Source organism: Leguminivora glycinivorella, chromosome 10 (genome assembly GCF_023078275.1).
Source record: "Leguminivora glycinivorella isolate SPB_JAAS2020 chromosome 10, LegGlyc_1.1, whole genome shotgun sequence".
NCBI lineage: Eukaryota > Metazoa > Arthropoda > Insecta > Lepidoptera > Tortricidae > Leguminivora > Leguminivora glycinivorella.
The window spans coordinates 23,318,257-23,338,313 of record NC_062980.1 but is presented as its reverse complement, the minus strand read 5'-3'; the positions used below and the strand labels follow the sequence as shown (position 1 = coordinate 23,338,313).

Below are 20,057 nucleotides of genomic sequence, written 5' to 3'. Positions count from 1 at the left end.
TGATGATCATATGATGCAACTAAAAATTGACGGTTTTCGCAAACAAATTCTGTGGTTTTAAACTTTGCTTCGTAAGATCGCACATTAATTCAGCATTGTAATTTTATTTCAATGAAAGTTAATAAAAACGCTGTAAGGTGTACATAATCATCAAGATAAAACAATCAACTCATCGTCAATCAGATCACCTCCTCAATACAGTTAATTTTCTAAACCTGCGATTCCAATAAAGTAGTTAGCACGACCTTGTTCGGAGATAACTTTTTTTATCGCAACCGTGACAATTGAGATGATCTACATTAACGATGTTTTTATTTCCTCAAGGTAAATGTTTTTATACTGCGACGTTATTTGTTACTTTGAGTTTAATACGCACAGATAACAAAACTTAAATATTATGACTTATACCTCTAAGCAAGAGTAAATAGTCTAATTAGGTAATTAAAAAAAAATAATTCTCCTACAATTTGGATTGTCTGTAATATGACACTATCAAACCATTTTTTTTATACCACCCGGTGGCAACTTGGCAAGCATACATCTCTCCTGAATAAGTATTTTATATTGTAAAATCACTTCACACGTTTACCATAGCTCATCTGGGTACGTAGCCGAATGGCACAAACGCTCACGAAACGAAACGCACGTAAATATCTATCTCTATCGCTCTTGCGTATTGGCGCGACAGAGCCAGACTACCTTTCGCGGCGTTTCGTTTTCGTTTCGCGTCGCAGACGTGCCATTTGGCTACGTCACCACGGCGCTTTACAAATTGCAAGAGTTGACGAACTCATATATAACCTATAAAAAATCATTCCAGGATGCAGACGCACCTTTCCCCCACGTATTCACCGAGGCTGGTCTCCCCGTCATCAAATGGATTGTGACCATCGGCGCCATCTTTGCTCTTTGCACCAGCCTGCTGGGTGCCATGTTTCCCCTGCCAAGAGTGCTGTATGCTATGGGCAGCGATGGAGTGCTGTTCAGACCTCTGGCGAACATCCATGGATGGACTAAAACACCTTTGTTAGCGACTTTCCTGAGCGGATTGCTGTCAGGTATGATAAAGTTTTCTTGAACAAATGGATTGTGACCATCGGCGCCATCTTTGCTCTTTGCACCAGCCTGCTGGGCGCCATGTTTCCTCTGCCAAGAGTGCTGTATGCTATGGGCAGCGATGGAATGCTGTTCAGACCTTTGGCGAACATCCATGGATGGACTAAAACACCTTTGTTGGCGACTTTCCTGAGCGAATTGCTGTCAGGTATGATAAAGTTTTCTGGAACAAATGGACTGTGACCATCCGCGCCATCTTTGCTCTTTGCACCAGCCTGCTGGGTGCCATGTTTCCTCTGCCAAGAGTGTTGTATGCTATGGGCAGCGATGGAGTACTGTTCAGGCCTTTGGCGAACATCCATTGGTGGACTAAGACACCTTTTTTGGCGACTTTCTTTAGCGGATTGCTAGCAGGTAAGATAAAGATTTCTGGACATCAATTTTACGTATGTTTCAAAAATGGATAATGAATGACCACCGGCGCCTTTGCTCTCTGCAGTAGCTTGCTAGGTGCAATGTTTGCTCTGCCAAGAGTGCTGTATACTATTGTCACCGATGGAGTGCTGTTCAGACATTTGGCTAAATCCGTTGGTGGACCAAGATGCCACTTCTTGCTACATTCCTGAGCGGACTGCCGGCAGGTAAGCAATTCTTTAACTGGCACCTGTTTGCGACATGTTTCTCTTGCTAAGAGTAGGTATTTATGGAGTGCTGTTTAGGCCTCCACGGGTAGACTAAGACGCCACTTCTTGCCACATTTCTGAAGGGGTTATTTTCAGGTAAGAAAACACTTGTAACCTTGATTTAAATTCCACGCGTACTCGCGTTCTTGTGCGCGATGTCCCTACATAAAAGACTCTTGCTCGGCTTCAAGTAGGTATTGGCATAAACTAAAAATACCTACTACTATATATACTGCACTGGCAAGCGATTCCAAGTGGATCTTACCCTCCTACACAACTTTGTCATTCGCTCCTATCCTGTATGCTCTTTCTTAATATCTTTCTCTCTGCCACTAAGAGCTTTTCCTCCTGCAGTGTCAACGACCAAGCTTCGATATACCAAGATCGGCCTCATCACGGTTATCACGGTTATGTAAACCCTAATACAGTTTCTACTGCTGATGATTTAGAAGAAGAAGATTAAACATAGAATTTTCTTCGTCTTTCCCTGTTCCCGTTATTTGGAATAGTTCACTCTGATACCGGTTCTTCTGCTAATGATTCAGAAGAAAATCAAACATAGAATCTTCTTCTTCTTTCTATTCCCGTTATTTGGAATAGTTCACTCTTCTGCACCAAGCTACTCTATTTTGGGTTGTCTCTTTTAACATCAGGGTCCGTTTATGGTCTCTTTCTATGTTGGATCAACAGTAATATAAATACTATTGTATTTATTTAATACGAATTGCCTCATTTTCAGCAATAATGGCGGCATTGTTCAACCTCAACCAACTCATCGACATGATGTCTATCGGCACCCTGCTGGCGTATACCATCGTGGCCACCAGTGTCCTGCTTCTAAGGTAAGCATTTTTTATAAGCCAGTTAATTAGGTAAGGTACAGCGGAGCAAATCTCGACTGGGAATGAATTGAACTGGTCCATTTTTTCATGTTTTACAATGTTTGCATTATTAAGTGTCCACTGTTTATATTGGGTTGGCACAAAAGTAATGACACACTCTACAAAACTCTATACATTTCCTTTCTTAAGTTAATTGTTTTCCATAATATTCTAGTATGTTGTAGAACATTCTAGGTACTTCTAATGTGAGGGTATATAAAGCCGCCCTCGTGATTGGTTTAGTTAGATTAAAATAAAATGGACGAGCGACAAGTTCGAACACTTTACTTATACGAGTACTTGTTAGGCCACAGTGCGCGGGCTGCGGCTGACAATATCAACACTGCATTGGGCGCTGGAAGTACAAGCCATGCCACGGTGTCCAGATGGTTTGACCGTTTTAAATCAGGAGACAGGAGCCTTGAAAGTCAGTCACGCTCAGGGAGACCACCTGCATTCAATGATGACGATTTACGCCGCGAACTCGAATCCTGACGCTACTACTCGTGAATTAGCGGAAGCACTTAACTGCAGTCACCACGCTGTGGAATACCATCTGCATGAGCTTGGGTATCGAAAAGTTTTGGCTCGATGGGTACCGCACATCCTTACCGACGCCAGTCGTGCAGTCCGTGTCGCCATCTGTCAATCACTTTTGCTGCGACCCCGACGTAAAGAGTTTTTGACTGATCTGGTTACGGGAGATGAATCATGGATTTATTATGAGAACGATACACGTCGTGCTTTTTGGCTGCCTCGAGAAGAAACGCCACCAACTCAACCGAAGCTGAGTCAAAAGAACCGCTTAAAAGTTTTGCTTTGTTGTTTCTGGGACTCGCAAGGCATGCTGTTTCATGAACTATTACACAATGAAACTGTAAACGCTAACAAATATTCAACACAGCTCACCGAACTATCTTCTGCTATCAAGAAAAAACGAGGAAGACGAGCCACTGTAATTTTACTACATGATAACGCTCAACCTCATGTCGCATCTACCGTTCGCCAACAGCTGCAGAACTTGGGCTGGGAGACGATACCCCACCCACCTTATTCTCCAGACCTCGCACCATCAGACTTTCATATGTTTAGAGCCCTGAAACGACATTTGCGGGGTAAACAATTCAATGATTTCCATGATGTACAGGTGGAGTTGAACAACTTTTTCGAGGCACAGCCATCAGAGTTCTGGACGAAAGGCATCCAAACTTTGCTGGATCGTTGGCAAGAAGTCATAGATGCTAATGGTGATTACATCATCGACTAAGCTTTTTGTATTGTAATAATAATAAAAAATATAAAACGTAAACCAAGTTGTATTTTGAAGATAAGATTCTGGGGACCAACAAAATTGTCAATATTATTCATTTCACTGGTGCGGAAGGCGACGGAGGGTTTCAAAGATGAGGGTCACAAAACTAAAAAAGTTACAAACCAAAAATTGGGAAAAAATCACTAAGGTATTAATGATAGCAAATAGCAACATATTGTGATGTGCGCAACCTGTAAATTATGAGATTATTTTTTAATAGGTACCAAACCCGCGATTTTGTAGTAAAAAAACTTTTAAACCTGATGATATATTCCAGATACGAACAGGAGCCAGACCTGTCCATCACCAGCATGAAACCGGTGCCAGAGACTCCATACTCTGTGGCCAAGCAGAGCTTCAACCTTCTTGGACTCAAGAGGCCTACTAACTTGTCAGCCTCTATCGCCAAATCTTCCATTATTATTCTATGTAAGTATACACTTTTTATAACAGAACTACCGTGAGACACTGACATATAAAACGGCACAATTTATTCGAAGCCACGAGAGTACGAGCTCAGATAGGCCGACAGTTCGTGAACGACAAATGATATAATTTTATCAAACCAAAAACATGTGAAGTCGGGTCACTCACGTAAAATTTACGAAAATCGCTCGACAAGTTTCGCTCCGTAACAAGGAGCGTTTCCACTGAGCGCGCGCGCGCAGACTGCGGGCTGCAGCGGTACAATTGTCATTTGCGCGCTTTTTGACAATTTTACGTGAGTGAGCTGCCGGCGTATTATGCTTGCAATTTTATCACTTATCCACGTGGATAAAGTATCCGACACGCTTTGGCAAGTATGTCAGTGTGAGAGTGACAGATGTCTTATCCACGTGGATAAGTGATAAAATTGGAAGCATGATACGCCGGCTGATTTTACATGTTTAATTAGTAAACACTACTTCAAATACAAAAGCCCGATATTACTTGAGACGGTCATTAGTTGAAAATAGGTGAAAAACCTTCTTGGTCTCAAGATGCCTACGAACTTATCAGAGTCTATCGCTAAATCTTCCATTATTATTATATGTAAGTATCCATTTCAAATACAAAGGCCCGACACCTTGAACCGGTTATTAGGTGATTAGGTGACAATACGTGTAGCTGAAAACAAAAGATATCTGACCAGCCAGCCTTGCTTCGGTTCGAGATTCTGTACTTGGTCAAAAATTCATGTGTCTTTTTTAACCCCCGCCAACAACTCACTCAAAAACTCGTTCACTCGTTCGCGCAAAAACGACGGTGTTATAAGTTTGATGTGTCTGTCTGTCTGTGTTATCGTAGCTTTCGAACGGATGAACTGATTTAGATTTCGTTTTTGTTTGAACGCTGAACTAGTCGGGAGTGTAACTAAGAAGTTGATGTTTGATGAAAATCAGTCCACTATGCCGGGGTTTTTTCAATTATTATTTTTTGTTTTAGTTGCCCTAGCGCTCATCACTTGCAGTCTGCTAACGTACGAGCACGGAGGGGCCCTAGACGCGGCGCTTGGTGCTTTAGGAGCGGCCCTTTTAGTGCTACTCATTATTCTGTACCGACAGCCGAGGCAGAGCACAGCGCATCTTAGCTTCAAAGTGAGTACTTATTCTCCTTAACACATATACTACCAGACGTAAAATGGCGCAGTCAAAAACCGGTCGTACTTTATAACCGCCCGATTGTATGGCGCGAAACCGCCCAGCGGGTTCGCCGGTATCTAAGCAATGACGGCCGGTCTGGCTCAGTCGGTAGTGACCCTGCCTGCTAAGCCGCGGTCCTGGGTTCGAATCCCGGTAAGGGCATTATTTGTGTGAGGAGCACAGATATTTGTTCCTGAGTCATGGATGTTTTCTATGAATATAAGTATGTATTTATCTATTTAAGTATATATATCATCGCCTAGCACCCATAGTACAAGCTTTGCTTAGTTCGGGACTAAGTTGATCTGTGTAAGGTGTTCCCAATATTTATTTTATTTTTATTTTAACGTTCACAAGTGCTCACCAAGCCCGCCTTTTGACACAAGAACGGGTTCTTGGTTACGAAAGTGTTAAAAATCCTGTTATCATCTGTTCAGATATAAATCTCGAATCATATTCCATTGACGCCGGTCTTGGTCAAATTTTGTTTATACCATACCGTTCCATTACTGGTGTCACGTCGATTATTCTTCTTCTATTCCATAATAGTAGTGTTAACTGTGTGTTATTTATTCTGCGACAAAGAATTTACTAAAAAGCACTAATACTGACCACTCGTTCAGCGACCCTCCGACACAACAGACCGCCACCACACCTCGGCAATCAAATATATGAAAGAGGCACGTTCCTAGCACACAGTCTATGCTCGTGTAGGTGAACGCGTACTATGCTTGTATGAGTGAAATATGACAGGTCGACTGTTCGCGTTTTTGACAGGCGGTAACTGTGAGGTAACCGAGATGGGGTGGGCGGCACTTTCGGCGGGGAGCGGGAGATAGTACTCTTTACTATACTGTGCCGCCACTCTGCCCTATCCTGCGCCACTTCACGCGAGTTGAGGACACCGAGTGCGGACAAATCTTTTAGAGCTTCCTCGAACCAGCGATATCTGGGACGCCCGCGCGGACGCTCGCCGCTCGCTCGCGACGCTCGGATCTTCTCACACCACGATTCTCCCCCATCTTTTCCAGGTGACAAAGCACTTGTACATCAGTAGCTAAAAAATCTTGTTTTCTTTTACAGGTGCCCCTCGTACCCCTGATTCCGTACCTGAGCGTGTGCATAAACGTGTATCTGATGGTGCAGCTAGACTACCAGACCTGGGTGCGATTCATCGTGTGGCTGGTTATAGGTAAGTTATCCAACTTACCTACTATATCTATATTCTACTATATCCATAGTAAAGTATGCTAATGAATACAGGAATTTTCCATACATTATAAGGACAGGCGCAGGGACGCGCTCCTCGTAATGTAAAATAATCATCATAATAGGGGTTTCTGATTAGGTATTTTACATGTCAAATTTTGCTCAACCTTTTAAAGGCCGTTACATCAAACCGTCTGTCCCCTGTTAAAGCCTTTGTTAAATTTTATTGTATGGGAAGTTCCATAGACGTCTGCTGCGTGACGATGATGTGTCTGTCAAATGTGGTTGATGCAACTGGCCCTAAGTCTGTTATTTTTTATGTTTCCGATTTCAGCTATACATATATGGCAGACACAAGCAAAGTTACGCAAAATTAAGCGTACATAGACTATTAGATAGATGGCGTTAACTGCTTGTTAACCTGCATTATCTACCGAACACGCATTTAATGTGCGAATCACCTTAAAACCGTCCGGCACTCCTCCTTAATAACTTCTTGATTCTATTACCGAACTTCTTTCTGGGTCCTCAAATAACTTAATTTCTTTTCCAGGATACTTAATATACTTCTTCTACGGCGTACGAAACAGTTCTCTAAACGAGCCCAGTGTGCCCACGAGCAACGGGAAAGTTGACGACAAACAGCTGACCACCAAGTTCTGATGTCGACGGACTTAGGACTTTATACTTTCGGGCCCTTTTCACGTAGACCTTTTAGGGCAGTGATGGGCAAAGTACGGCCAAAGGATTACGGGTAAAGGATTGTATCCGGCCCACCAGCGGTCCTTCAAAATAATGTATGATATGGCCAGCATCGTAGTAAAAATGCATTTTTGGTATACTTCTGGCCCGCCACTAAAATTCCTTCATTATTTGGCCCCCAATGACAAAAGTTTGCATGCCACTGTTTTAGAGTAAGATTGTAGAAGGATAGTTTTCTATCTTGTTTCTACTGTTTATGTTTTCGAGACCTTTTTACATGGACCTTTTAGGACGAGAATGTATACTTTTCGGTCTTTGTTTCTACTAAAATCGCCGTCAATAGAAATTGTCAACAATGTAAACAAACCATTCTATAAAATGTCAATATTCTAGCACAATTTTATTATTTTAAAGGTTGAGGATCATAATGTGATGTGAATTGATTAAATAACACATGGATTTAGCCAGTATCTGATGAGTTAGAATGGAAATTACGGACATTTTGACTACAAGGTTTGTTTACATTGTTCACAAATTCTATTAGCGGCGACTTTAGGTTGGAATAGATATCCATACCCACAAGTACCTATGTTAGTAAATGAATGTAAATGAGTTAGACCTTTTCCAAGCACAGTCGATTTATGCGCCCATAGAATTTAATGAATCTTATACTCCATTTCAGATACGAAGGCCCGATACCACTTGAGCCGGTCATTAGGCGTAACAATAATAGGATTAGTTTTATTTATCGTATGGCATTTATACATCTTACTGGATTTCAATTACATAATTATTTCCTTAAATATTAAATCTTAAACTAGAGATTGATGTATGTGCTCTGTGTATGTGCTCTTCAGATACTCAATTGCCGGATACTCGGATTAGTGAAAAGAAAAGATACCTGGCCTGACCCTTTTTAGGCTTGGTATTTTTACACGCACTTTCGCTTTATTTTCATTCAGTTGTATGCTATTTGCACCGACGCGTGCTAATTTGAAGTGCTCATAATTAAATAACAAAATGCAAACATGACAAGCCCTTTTGTTTGTTAAGTACTATCGGGCTTGTGTATTTGAAATGGAGTATACACAAATAGACACATTTTATGTAGCTGTAGACACGCAAGTTTTCACCTACTTTTTCCTCACACGTTTTGTTTAGGATTTTTATTTACAATTTTTTTTCTTTAGGATAATTTTAAATTGTCTAACACTGGTACCTTAACAATAATTATTAAACCTATGCTTTATTAGAAGTGATTGACAAGGGATAATTATTTATTAAGTAATCTAAAATAGACGCTACTTTAAGTTAAACTAAAATATTAATACATAGAGAAATCCCTAGTGAAATATTCATGTGGACTTTCGAATATAAAGAAGGCATAGTAATATATTGTATTAGACATCATTTGTATAACCATTACTGAACTTTAAAGGTTATTTTGTTTATATAGTCTTGCCATTCTATACACCGTGTAAATTTTCTCCACCTTTGCATGCATTACATTGAGAAAAGCTGGCTTACCTAAATATTATAAAGGGGCATTTTCGCGAGAACAATCACCAAAACGATTTTTTCTAAGGTAGGTAAATTTTATGTTTTTCCTACTCAGAATCATGAGTCCTTTAGATCTAGGAGAAAAAACAGGGGACAAAAAATGGTCCCAAAATTTTCTATTGTTTTACATACTGTCCACTTTATAACCGCTGTACAAAGTGTTAAAAAAATAAATTTGGGACGCTTTTTTTACCTAGTATGATCGAAAGGGCTCGTGTTTCCGAGTAGGAAAAATATTAAATAACCTATTTTGCAAAAAAAGTTTATGAATCTTTTTTCGCGAAAATGCCCAAAGCCTGTCCAGAAATATATGACTATTATCAAGAGGGCGCTGTTATTCTGATGTATGCGGTGACAGTTCAGTATAGTATGATAAAAATAGTTCTTATGAAATTCCGCAACGTGGCGTGTACTCATATATCTCAGCACGGGTAGTATGGTCGCGCGATAAACGATAAAATATCAGGCCGTCCCTATCGCACTATTAGTAAGTGCGATAGGGACGGCCAGATGTTTTACCATTTATCGCGCGACCATACTTGCCTGCCTGGGGGCCGATTTTTGAGTCTCACACGTTTGAATTCAGAAAATTGTCACTGAAAATAATAGGCAATTCACCGTTTTCAACCGGTATTTTAGTGACAATGAGACTCAAAAATCGGCCCCCTGGTCAGACTTTAGGTCCATTTTAAATGACTTAACTCTTATTTTAATGGTAAAGGTTACGACACACAGTAAACTAAACAAATTTTAAAGATTGTACCCCTACGTGTCACTATTTATTGATTTAGTAAGTAATGGTTATTAATGAAATAATTAATATTCAATCGATTTTATGTATATAGTTTTGTATGATTAGTTACTCCTATTGGAGATAGACTATTCTGTGACAATAATAGTCATTAAATGACTTTAGAGTTTAGGTGTACTTGTACCGTATTTTAAATACTTATTAATATTAAAATATGTATATACGTAGAATATATGTGTTGTGATCGTGTGTGTTTGTGATACTAATGGTAAGAATCATGTGATCATTAAATTATGATGGTTTTATAATTAACTAGGTTTATTTACCAAACTGTGATTTGAGAAAGTCGAAAATAATAAATATTTGAATCCGAACTTTTTTATTTTATTTTTGACCCCCGACGCAAAAATAACGCGTTGTTATAAGTTTGACGTGTCTGTCTGTCTCTCTGTCTGTTTGTGTGTCTCTCTGTCTGAACCGATTTAAAGTCGCTGTCAATAGAACTTGTGAACAATGTAAACAAACCTTGTAGTTAAAATGTATTTAATTTCCATTCTAACTCATCAGATACTGGCTAAATCCATGTGTTATTTAATCAATTCATATCACATTATGATCCTCAACCTTTAAAATAATAAAATTATGCTAAAAATATTGATATTTTATATAATGGTTTGTTTACATTGTTGACAATTTCTATTGACAGAGATTTTAGATTTAGTTTTTTTTTTGTTTGAAAGCTGAATTAGTCGGTGTGAGCAAGGGTTGATTCAGTGACACTACGATAGTACTTTTTATTATACTGTGATATTATACTCGACTTACCAAGTTCAACTAAAGGTAACTAAACCTCAGGCGTGTAAAATAAACTACAAATTGTAGCAATATTGTATTTAATGTCAAAAACAATTGCGAATTACAACTAAAATATTGTCAACAGAAAAATACGATAAATATCAGAACTTATTTCATCAAAATTTATGTCCTTGGAATAAAATTAAATCGCAGAATAAAGAATAAGTACATTGATATATTGTAAGTACAAATAATAACAGATCAGAACATTAACATGAGTATAATATATGGTAGAAATTTGTTGTACAGTACCTTGCTAATTTATCTGAAGCAAAAAAGTACCTTAAAATGTATGTATAACTTTGAACTACGATTTAATTTTTAAAAGTACCTAACAGATAAATAAAACTTACAAACTATAATTTAGAATAATCCTCCAAAATCAACTTGAGGCGTTTTGCGTCGACATCCGATCACATACATAAATATTCGATCACAATAAATATCGCTGTCTCACAGCCACTTTCTACCTAAATAATACTGGAATCACTCAGCTTCAGTAACTACATTTAATGTTTTTCACAAATCTCTAGAAAAATAGCATAGCTGGATTATGCAACTTTTGAGTCATAATTGGCTACATAATTATAAGCATATTTTTTAGAGTAGACTATCCTCCTAAGGCCCAAGGTCCTACCTACAGTACTTATTCAATTTGATGAAATTTAAATCATATCCAATTGGAACAGAGTCGCATTTGTTTTGTTTCGAAAACTTATCAAACAAAACCAAAATCAACTCTATTCCCTGGACTAAAGGTTCATATTTCAGTGGCAAATTCTGGATTTTCCATTTGTATGGCTGGGCCTTAACCCTTCGAGTCCCAAGCATCTATATGTATTTACTTATATTTTACTGACATCATATGATGTCGCTGGGACTCGAAGGGTTAAGAGGACAGTGACTAACCCATAAACATTCTCTAAAGTTATCAAGCCGATAAAGTTCGTTTGTCCCTTTCTATCACACCAATACGTCGGAAAGGGACAAATGAACTTTATCGGTTTGATAACTTCTGTGAACTTTTATGAATAAGGGGGTAGATATTTGAATTAAGCAATATTTCTTTTTATTGACATATGAAGCTTAACCTAAACAATGCTTAGCTCAACAACACATCAAAAAGCGACTTTAAAATAATACTTACCTATAATATTAAATGCAAAACTTAGGTTTCACTCCTCAAACATAGCTTGTAAAGATCCGTTCACCCAGCTAATTCAAAAACAGTTTATATAAACGACGTGTTTTTTTTTCAAGAGATTCTGATACATTTTTCAACGGATCATTTCAAATAAAATACCTGTCGTTGCATTACATCTATTACTAATCTAAAACTAATTTAAATAAGTACATTAAAATACATTTTCGTCAAAAATTTAAATTACATAGAAACTAAACGAAAAGCGTGTCTAAAAACAAAACAAACGATATCTAACAAACCAGCCTACAAGTATTTGTTAATATAGTAAATAAAAACAAAAATACTTTGGCTGTTGTTTTTAGGAACATATTTATCATGTGAGATTGAACCGAGATTACAGAAACAACTGGACTAAGCACTAAATATAAAATTAAATAGTAAAAAGGAAACGAGAAACCTAATATGAGCGTGCACTGAGTGTAACGCCTGATTTGAGCGTGCAGCGGGGCGGGGCCTGCGGCGTGCAAGCACAGAATATATAATAGTACAAGTACAGAAGGCTCACTCCTTTGATGTTCACAAAACGCCGCCATTCTAAATTCTTACCTACATTAACAAACGGACCGCACGCGTGCAGACGACATTGAATTCTATTGCGCCGCGCTAAGGTCGTCGCCACTGAATGGGCCGCGAACTCGCGGCCGCCGGCATGTACTTGTAGCGCGGCGAAAGGATCGCGGAGTGAGCCGCCCCTGGTGCAAGTAAAACAATAGAAGGTCATACAAGTGTCCTGAGTGATGATGAGTCGACGCTGCAAAGGGCGGACACACGCTCGCCCGCCCCGCCGAACCGAACGCTCTAAGCATCCACGCAGGCCTTATGCTTACAGAGATAGTGCGAAATATTTTGTTACGGAAACGTACGAACGTGTCATGCTATTTCAGTCAGTCTCAGTACAAGATGTACTGACTTGACTGAACTAGCATGACAAATACGAACGTTTCCGGAAAATACAAAGGAATCCCTTTTCCCACTACATTTGTACACTAATAGGCTAGTTTCCTACTAGTCAATTCAGCCGGCGTATTATGATTCCAATTTTATCACTTATCCACGTGGATAAAGCATCCGTCACGCTTTAGCAAGTATGTCAGTGTGAGAGTGACAGTTGTCTTATCCACGTGGACAAGTGATAAAATTGTAAGCATGATACGCCGGCTGCTTCTTTTTAAGAACTGTCAAAACGATTTGCTACTATGGAATTACTATGAAATACTGAGAAATCGGTCACGGTCAATTCATTTACTTCATATCTTTCTCTTTGACTTATTAAGTAGAAATTATGTTTAAACATAACTACTGTTCGTATTTTTCTTTTAATTATGTGGTGCTTTATTTCGTGCACTGCAAAAATATTTTAAGTATAGGAAACTAGCTTATTGTATGTTATGCAGATTATATACTAGATATAAACGATATAACAGTACCGGTGGGGCTAGCGACGTCGGGTCAGCCAAGCGCGTTGTGGGCCAACAAGGCAGTGTGGCTGTCGTTATGTAGCACCGACATCTGTACGTCCGTGTTGCGTTTACGTTCAGAGCTGTGCCAAGCGCCGTAGGTTATATAGATTAGAAGTCCTGAAAATTTTAATAGGGTATTTAGTAAATTCAAAGACATATAATAACTCCGTATAGACAGATAAAGTCTAAGAAAAAAACGTATTTCAGTACCATACAAAAAAAGGTACAGTGACCTAGATGGCATTACACCTTTGGGGTATGCTCAGATAGATGACGCTATTATTAATATTTGACATTTTACAACATATCAAGCTAAGAATATGGGCCAAATTGTCAAAACTGAGGTTCAAAAGTTTCAAGCATGTGTCAAGAGATGGCAGTCTATGCATATGCACTGTGATTACACATTTTACTTCGACAGTAACTCTCTATAATACTCGATCCTCTTTGGTAAAGTATAACAAGGTGAGTACGAGTATACTGCTAGATAATTGACGCTATTTGACGGGTAATTGTCGCTAGATGTCACTACAAATAACCCGCATTTACTGATGTATGGAGTTACAACTCATCCCTTACTTATTCCTATATGATAATAATAATTATATATAAGTATATATATATAAGTGTATATACAAGGTGCTCGCGAGGAACCCATATAACTTTAACGGCATATTCTTGGTCACATTTTAAGACTAAAATGTCATATAAACTTTTCTAGATTTCGTCTAGTTTCAGAGTTATTGCCAATTTAAAAAAAACATTTCCGTATTGTTACTCAGTAGAAAAGGTTTCTTGACGGCGCTGATGCGCAATTGTGGAGCATAGTCTCACAGTAGTCATTGATAGATGTCAAAATGTGACAAGAAAAACTTCCAAATAATTTGGTTTTTAGAAAAATAAATGAAGGAACTCATTTTAATTGCCAACTTTATGGATAAAAAAATTTTTTATGTGAAAATACGTCCAAAAAAGTAAAAAAAAAAAAAAAAAATTTTTTTTGGCGAAGAATTTTAAAATTCATATAACATTTTTTCTTTCTTTTTGCCTCAGAAACGCGTGGTTCAAGTTATGCGGGTTCCTCGCGAGCACCTTGTATAAGTATTTTCTGTGCTCTAGAAATGATTATTGATCACTCACCAGCAGCGATCCACACAGCGAACCGTAGCCACGTCATGTAGTCCAGATTCAGCATCAGGTACACATTGATGAGGATGCTAATGCCGGGCAGCCATGGGACCAGCGGGACCTGACGAATTTTAATCGGTTTAATATCTGTGGTTTTCACGGCATCTGGTAGTACCTTTAGTAATGGTTCATCCTGGTCACGGCACCAAATTGTAAAGAGTTCCTGGTTGTTTTAAGGTTAGAGATGTCAGATGGCCCAAATATTCGGCCGAATGTTCGATTCGGTAAGAGCTGGAACGAATTCGATCGGCATCTCTTTTAACTAAAAGTAATTGTAAATACTTACAGAGAAAGCGAGTTTCTTTTCAGACACGGACTGCCGTGAGATGGCGAAGAGCGTGGCTAGTATTGTGCCAACGCTGAATATAGCTAGCACGTTAGGCTCGGACCATACTCGTGTGCCATAGTAGTTCTACATTATTATGTAGTTAAATATAAATGTATTTTGTTGGATAAGTACTTAGCTATTAAATGATAAAGAAATACAAAATGTCAAGATAGTAATGGTAAATCTCACAACCTACACTGAAGATAGTAATGGTTAATCCTGGTCGCGGCACCAAATTGTAACAACCTGGATGTTTAAATAAAAATCATTATTGTGTAGTTTAAGTACCAACTTTAAATACTTACAGAGAAAGCGAGTTTCTTTTCAGACACGGGCTGTCGTGAGATGGCGAAGAGCGTGGAAAGCACCAGTATTGTGCCGACGCTGAATATAGCTAGCGCGCTAGGCTCGGACCAGACGCGGGTGCCGTAGTGGTTCACGGCTGACATCATTATGAAGCACCAGATACCTGAGAGGAATGGTAAAAATGTCAAAAATAGTGTCAGTAAATAATTCATGTATAGCCTGACTTTATAAAAGTTGAAATTACCGTTTTAGTGCAGGATCCAAAATATAAAATAAATAAATAAATATTATAGGACATTCTTACACAGATTGACTGAGTCCCACGATAAGCTTATGAAGGCTTGTGTTGCAGGTACTCAGACAACGATATATATAACATACAAATACTTATACACATACCCCCTTATTCATAAACGTTCACTAAAGTTATCAAGCCGATATGAAATGAAATCTTTTATTTTCCAAGTAGGCATATTAACATGATAGGATAAAGTTCATTTGTCCCTTTCCGACGTATTGGTGTGATAGAAAGGGATAAACGAACTATATCGGCTTGACAACTTTAGTGAACGTTTATGAATAAGGGGGATTGAATATTATTAAGCTACAGCGGGGCAAACCTCGACTGGGGGGCAAATGTAACTGGTACATTTTTGCCATGTTTTACTATGTTTGCATTATTAAATAGTGTCCACCGGTTATATATGGTAGGCGTGTTCAGTGGATAGTTGGATACATGTAGAACTCAACATCATAGAGTAATAATGGAAAAAAATGGACTAGTTACAATTGTCCCCCAGTCAAGATTTGCCCCGCTGTACCTTACACATAGTATATGGTGCAACGAGGGCGGAAGTTGAATATTGCTAACGAGAGTAAGTTATATCGGTACGGCTTGCTGAAGCGATTTAAGAGACTCGAGTGCTGAGCGGATAGTGAGGTTCAGTGGCTCTACAGCCTTATATTTACCTTGTATTTATCAAGATTTGCTTAATATCTTACCGTACAGAGTAACCAAGACGCTAACGGTGAGAGCGCTAAGCCGAGTGGGTGTGGCGTGACTATCCGCGTTGATCAGTTGTCGCAGAGCGGAGCGGATTGACAGGTTTAGTGGCTCCACGGCCTTATGAGCCGACACGCTACGCTCATACCTATAACAAATAATCTTAATTTGAAACATAGATATAACAATGATTATTGTGAGTCATTGACCTTATGATAAGCTAACAAACTTCAAAAATAAATTAATTCACAGTACATAGGACGCTACATCAACACAGTACGATGCACATAATTCAACTATGTCAAAAATTTACTGTATTTGCGAATAGATTATTCGCAACTCGTGTCGGTTTAATTTAAACACTCTTCGTTTGTGTTTAATTTATTTCCACTCATTTCAAATTTCCTAACTATGCACACATAATTATCCATTATTTAATCTTTAGAAATAATCTGTTGGTTTTAATGATAGCTTTAAGCGTTTCCGGGGCACAAAGTAAAAATTATTCAACGGTGTATTCATTTCTATTTCACGTAAGTCTGTTTTCACACTATCCGATCCGATATCGGATGTCGGAAGGATTTCAATGGAAAAAATCTAAGATGGCGCATGTAATTAGTATTATAGTATTAGTATTATAGGACATTCTTACACAGATTGACTGAGGCCCACGGTAAGCTCAAGAAGGCTTGTGTTGTGGGTACTCAGACAACGATATATATATATATATATATATATATATATATATATATATATATATATATATATAATATATTCATATTCATATTCATATTCTTTATTCAGACTTTATTTACAAATCCATCCATATACTAATATTATAAATGCGAAAGTAACTCTGTCTGTCTGTCTGTCTGTCTGTCTGTCTGTCTGTTACGCTTTCCCGCTTAAACCACGCAACCGATTTTGATGAAATTTGGAACAGACAATCTTTAGACCCTGAGACAGAACATAGGCTACTTTTTATTTCGAAAAAAAGGGATGAAGGGGTTGAAAAAGAGGTTGAAAGTTTGTATGGGATTTTTTAATTTTAAATGATAAAACCATGAAACTTTATATTTTAGCACTTGATAAGAAATCATTAAACATATATTTAAAGTCACATACAGGTCGAACGTGATTAATTAACATTATTTTTACCTTTAAAATAAACATGGTGGGAAATAAACATTAACTAAAAGCGGGTAGATTATATTTATTTGTCTACCCCGAACATTTATATAAATTAATATCGGGTAGTTTTGTGTTGTTTACATCTCCGGTGACATTTTGCTGGGACGTCAGTCTTCCGCGACCACGGCCAGTGCAACCTGGCCAAAACGTTGGGAAAAAAGGTAAAAATAATGCTAATTAATCGCGTTCGACCTGTATGTGACTTTAAATATGTGTACAAAGCGCGAGAACTTAAAGTGTTATATCATTAAACATCTTGATAAGGGATAGGGATAGGGATAGGGATAGCGATAGGGAAAGCGATAGGGATAGCGATAGGGATAGCGATAGGGATAGCGATAGGGATAGCGATAGCGATAGCGATACGGATACGGATACGGATAATATGGGTATCGTTAGCGGGATACGGATAATCGGTCGGCGGTCTCTTACAATCAATGTGCTCTAAGACGATCGTTGTTTGCTTGCTTGAAGATTACGTTTGCGATAAGTATAAGCAAAATGTAAAAAATTGTAAGGGATAATAGAAAAAAGTACTTTTTACCCACCGATCATAGTGTCGAAATACGGGCTATGTGGGATGTTTATAAAGGTTTCCCCAGCGTATATAGAATTACCTACGCTGTGGTCGATGTGTAATATTTCTACAATCATTGCAAGCAAAAGTATTATGTGCAATCGAAATAATCGCAGATAAATATACCTACAGAGAAACCTACGGTCCCTACGGATCCAAACGAAAATCTTAATGAATACTTTTATTACGCGGGCGAAGCCGCGGGTAAAAGCTAGTACTTATATAAATAGAAAACGTCCATGACTCAGGAACAAATATCTGTGCTCATCACACAAATAAATGCCCTTACCGGGATTCGAACCCGGGACCGCGGCTTAGCAGACAGGGTCACTACCCGCTAGGCCATACCGGTCGTCAAATGTAATGTATGGGATATCGGTCCGACATCCGATATCGGATCGGATAATGTGAAAACGCATTTATATTTACCTGAGCAGCAGCACACAGGAAGCCACCATGGAGTACGCAAGTAGAGTACCAATGGACATCATGTGGATCAGTTGTTCCAACTCGAAGATCATAGCCAAGGTACCTGAAAGTGTTACAAAACGTATGAGAACACGTCAAATGTCAAATGTCTATAATACCACAAATTTTGTCAGTGATTTTAATCGACAAATGTATGCTTTGTGTCTACAAAGAGGATGGAGTATTATAGAGTTACACAATGCATAGACTGCCATCTCTTGATACAGGCTTAAAACTTTTGAACCTCCGTTTTGATAATTTGGTCCATATTCTTAGCTTGATATCGACGACAACAAGGTATAGGGTGCAATCTGCAATTATTTTTTTCAGAAAATTGCACCTTACCCATCAACGTAGGTACAAGCCGTACAAGGTACTATCTGCTACAAAAAAAAGGATTTCGCCTTGTACGTTGTTGTCGTCGATATATGCAAAGACATATGAAACTCTGTATAGTCTAAGAAAAAAACGTACCTCAAAGCCTCAGAGTAAAAGGTACGGTGGCCTAGATGGCGTTACACCTTTGGGGGACGCTCGGCTAGATGGCGCTAATATTAATATTTGACATTTTAACATATATCAAAGAGGATCTATGTAGTATAATACTTTTGGTAGGAAAATGACACAATTTCAATTTTAGACTGATGAAATAGAATAATGAGACCCCGAGACAAAAAGAGGTTTGTTAAATAAATAAATATTATAGGATATTCTTACACAGATTGACTGAGGCCCACGGTAAGCTCAAGAAGGCTTGTGTTGTGGGTACTCAGACAACGATATATATATAATATATAGAAAACATCCATGACTCAGAAACAAATATCTGTGCCCATCACACAAATAAATGCCCTTACTGGGATTCGAAAGCCGGGGTTAACTGTATGATTTTTTTTAATAGCTCATGTCTGTGTCCCACTGCTGGACAAAGGCCTCTCCCCGGCTGGCGATTTCTGACCAACTGTATGTAATGAATAAAATGTATAGTACCTGTGAATAGTCCAGCGACCATGGTGCCCACTAGTGGGGTCTGGAACCTCTCGCTGACGCGGCCCATGAAGCGGTACAGCAAACCGTCAGAGGACATCGCGTAGATGATGCGGGGTAGCGGAAACACTGCACCCAGTAAACTGAAAGAGAAAAATGTCCATAAAATTATCAAGAATAGCCCGGTCCACACAGAGCGAGGATCGCAACTTGTCTCAGCCGAGGCACCTCTACATTGAACGTTTGCCGCGTGAGCACTAGGGTGGATCGAAAAAACACTTTTCTCAAACATGCAATGAAATATTGTCTTTACGTTCTTTAAAATGGGCTGGGAAGTATCGCTTTTTGGGCGCAACAACTCGAGAGGACTGTAAAGGGATTTCATATTATTTTTTAGGCCTAGGCCTGCAAAGTAACTTTTTTAAGTAAGCTGTCAGTACTGTCATGTCACTTTTTTTTTTAATTTTTGTGTGACCTGGATACTTATCACACTTGACGTTTGAGTGTATTTGTATTTTGTCACTTAATAAATAAAATATTGTCCTTTAGAGCATTTTTTATTTTATTTCATTGTATGTTTGAGAAAAGCACTATACATGCCTCGGCGTGAAAACGGATTCCCGGCCTCGTATCCCGATCCGGATATATACCCACTTGGCCGGAAATCCTCATTTTCCCGGCCTCTGATGTAATGTACTATTACAGGAATTAGTA

At 38.7% G+C, this 20,057-nt stretch overlaps 2 protein-coding genes across 4 annotated transcripts in view; one reads left to right on the top strand and one right to left on the bottom strand.

The window, feature by feature from the left end:
* LOC125230206 (cationic amino acid transporter 3) overlaps nt 1-9,261 on the top strand; it is a 60,047-nt gene extending 50,786 nt beyond the window's left edge. For 2 of the 3 annotated variants that reach the window (XM_048135290.1, XM_048135287.1), the window contains exons 7-12: nt 821-1,058; nt 2,479-2,581; nt 4,210-4,361; nt 5,358-5,509; nt 6,638-6,746; nt 7,317-9,260. In XM_048135290.1, the coding sequence (XP_047991247.1) occupies nt 821-1,058; nt 2,479-2,581; nt 4,210-4,361; nt 5,358-5,509; nt 6,638-6,746; nt 7,317-7,426 (864 nt within the window). In that variant the 3' untranslated portion in view covers nt 7,427-9,260. Of the gene's footprint in view, nt 1-820; nt 1,059-1,132; nt 1,265-2,478; nt 2,582-4,209; nt 4,362-5,357; nt 5,510-6,637; nt 6,747-7,316 lie in introns of all 3 variants that reach the window. The other variant, XM_048135289.1, reaches the window with a different exon arrangement.
* A 3,832-nt stretch (nt 9,262-13,093) lies between these two features.
* Nucleotides 13,094-20,057, bottom strand: part of LOC125230163 (cationic amino acid transporter 2) — a 48,087-nt gene continuing 41,123 nt past the window's right edge. The window contains exons 9-14 of the mRNA XM_048135217.1: nt 19,347-19,486; nt 18,318-18,420; nt 16,120-16,268; nt 15,117-15,280; nt 14,436-14,544; nt 13,094-13,412 (exon numbers count right to left, since the gene is read on the bottom strand). Of these exons, the coding sequence (XP_047991174.1) occupies nt 13,285-13,412; nt 14,436-14,544; nt 15,117-15,280; nt 16,120-16,268; nt 18,318-18,420; nt 19,347-19,486 (793 nt within the window). The 3' untranslated portion in view covers nt 13,094-13,284. The remainder of the gene's footprint in view (nt 13,413-14,435; nt 14,545-15,116; nt 15,281-16,119; nt 16,269-18,317; nt 18,421-19,346; nt 19,487-20,057) is intronic.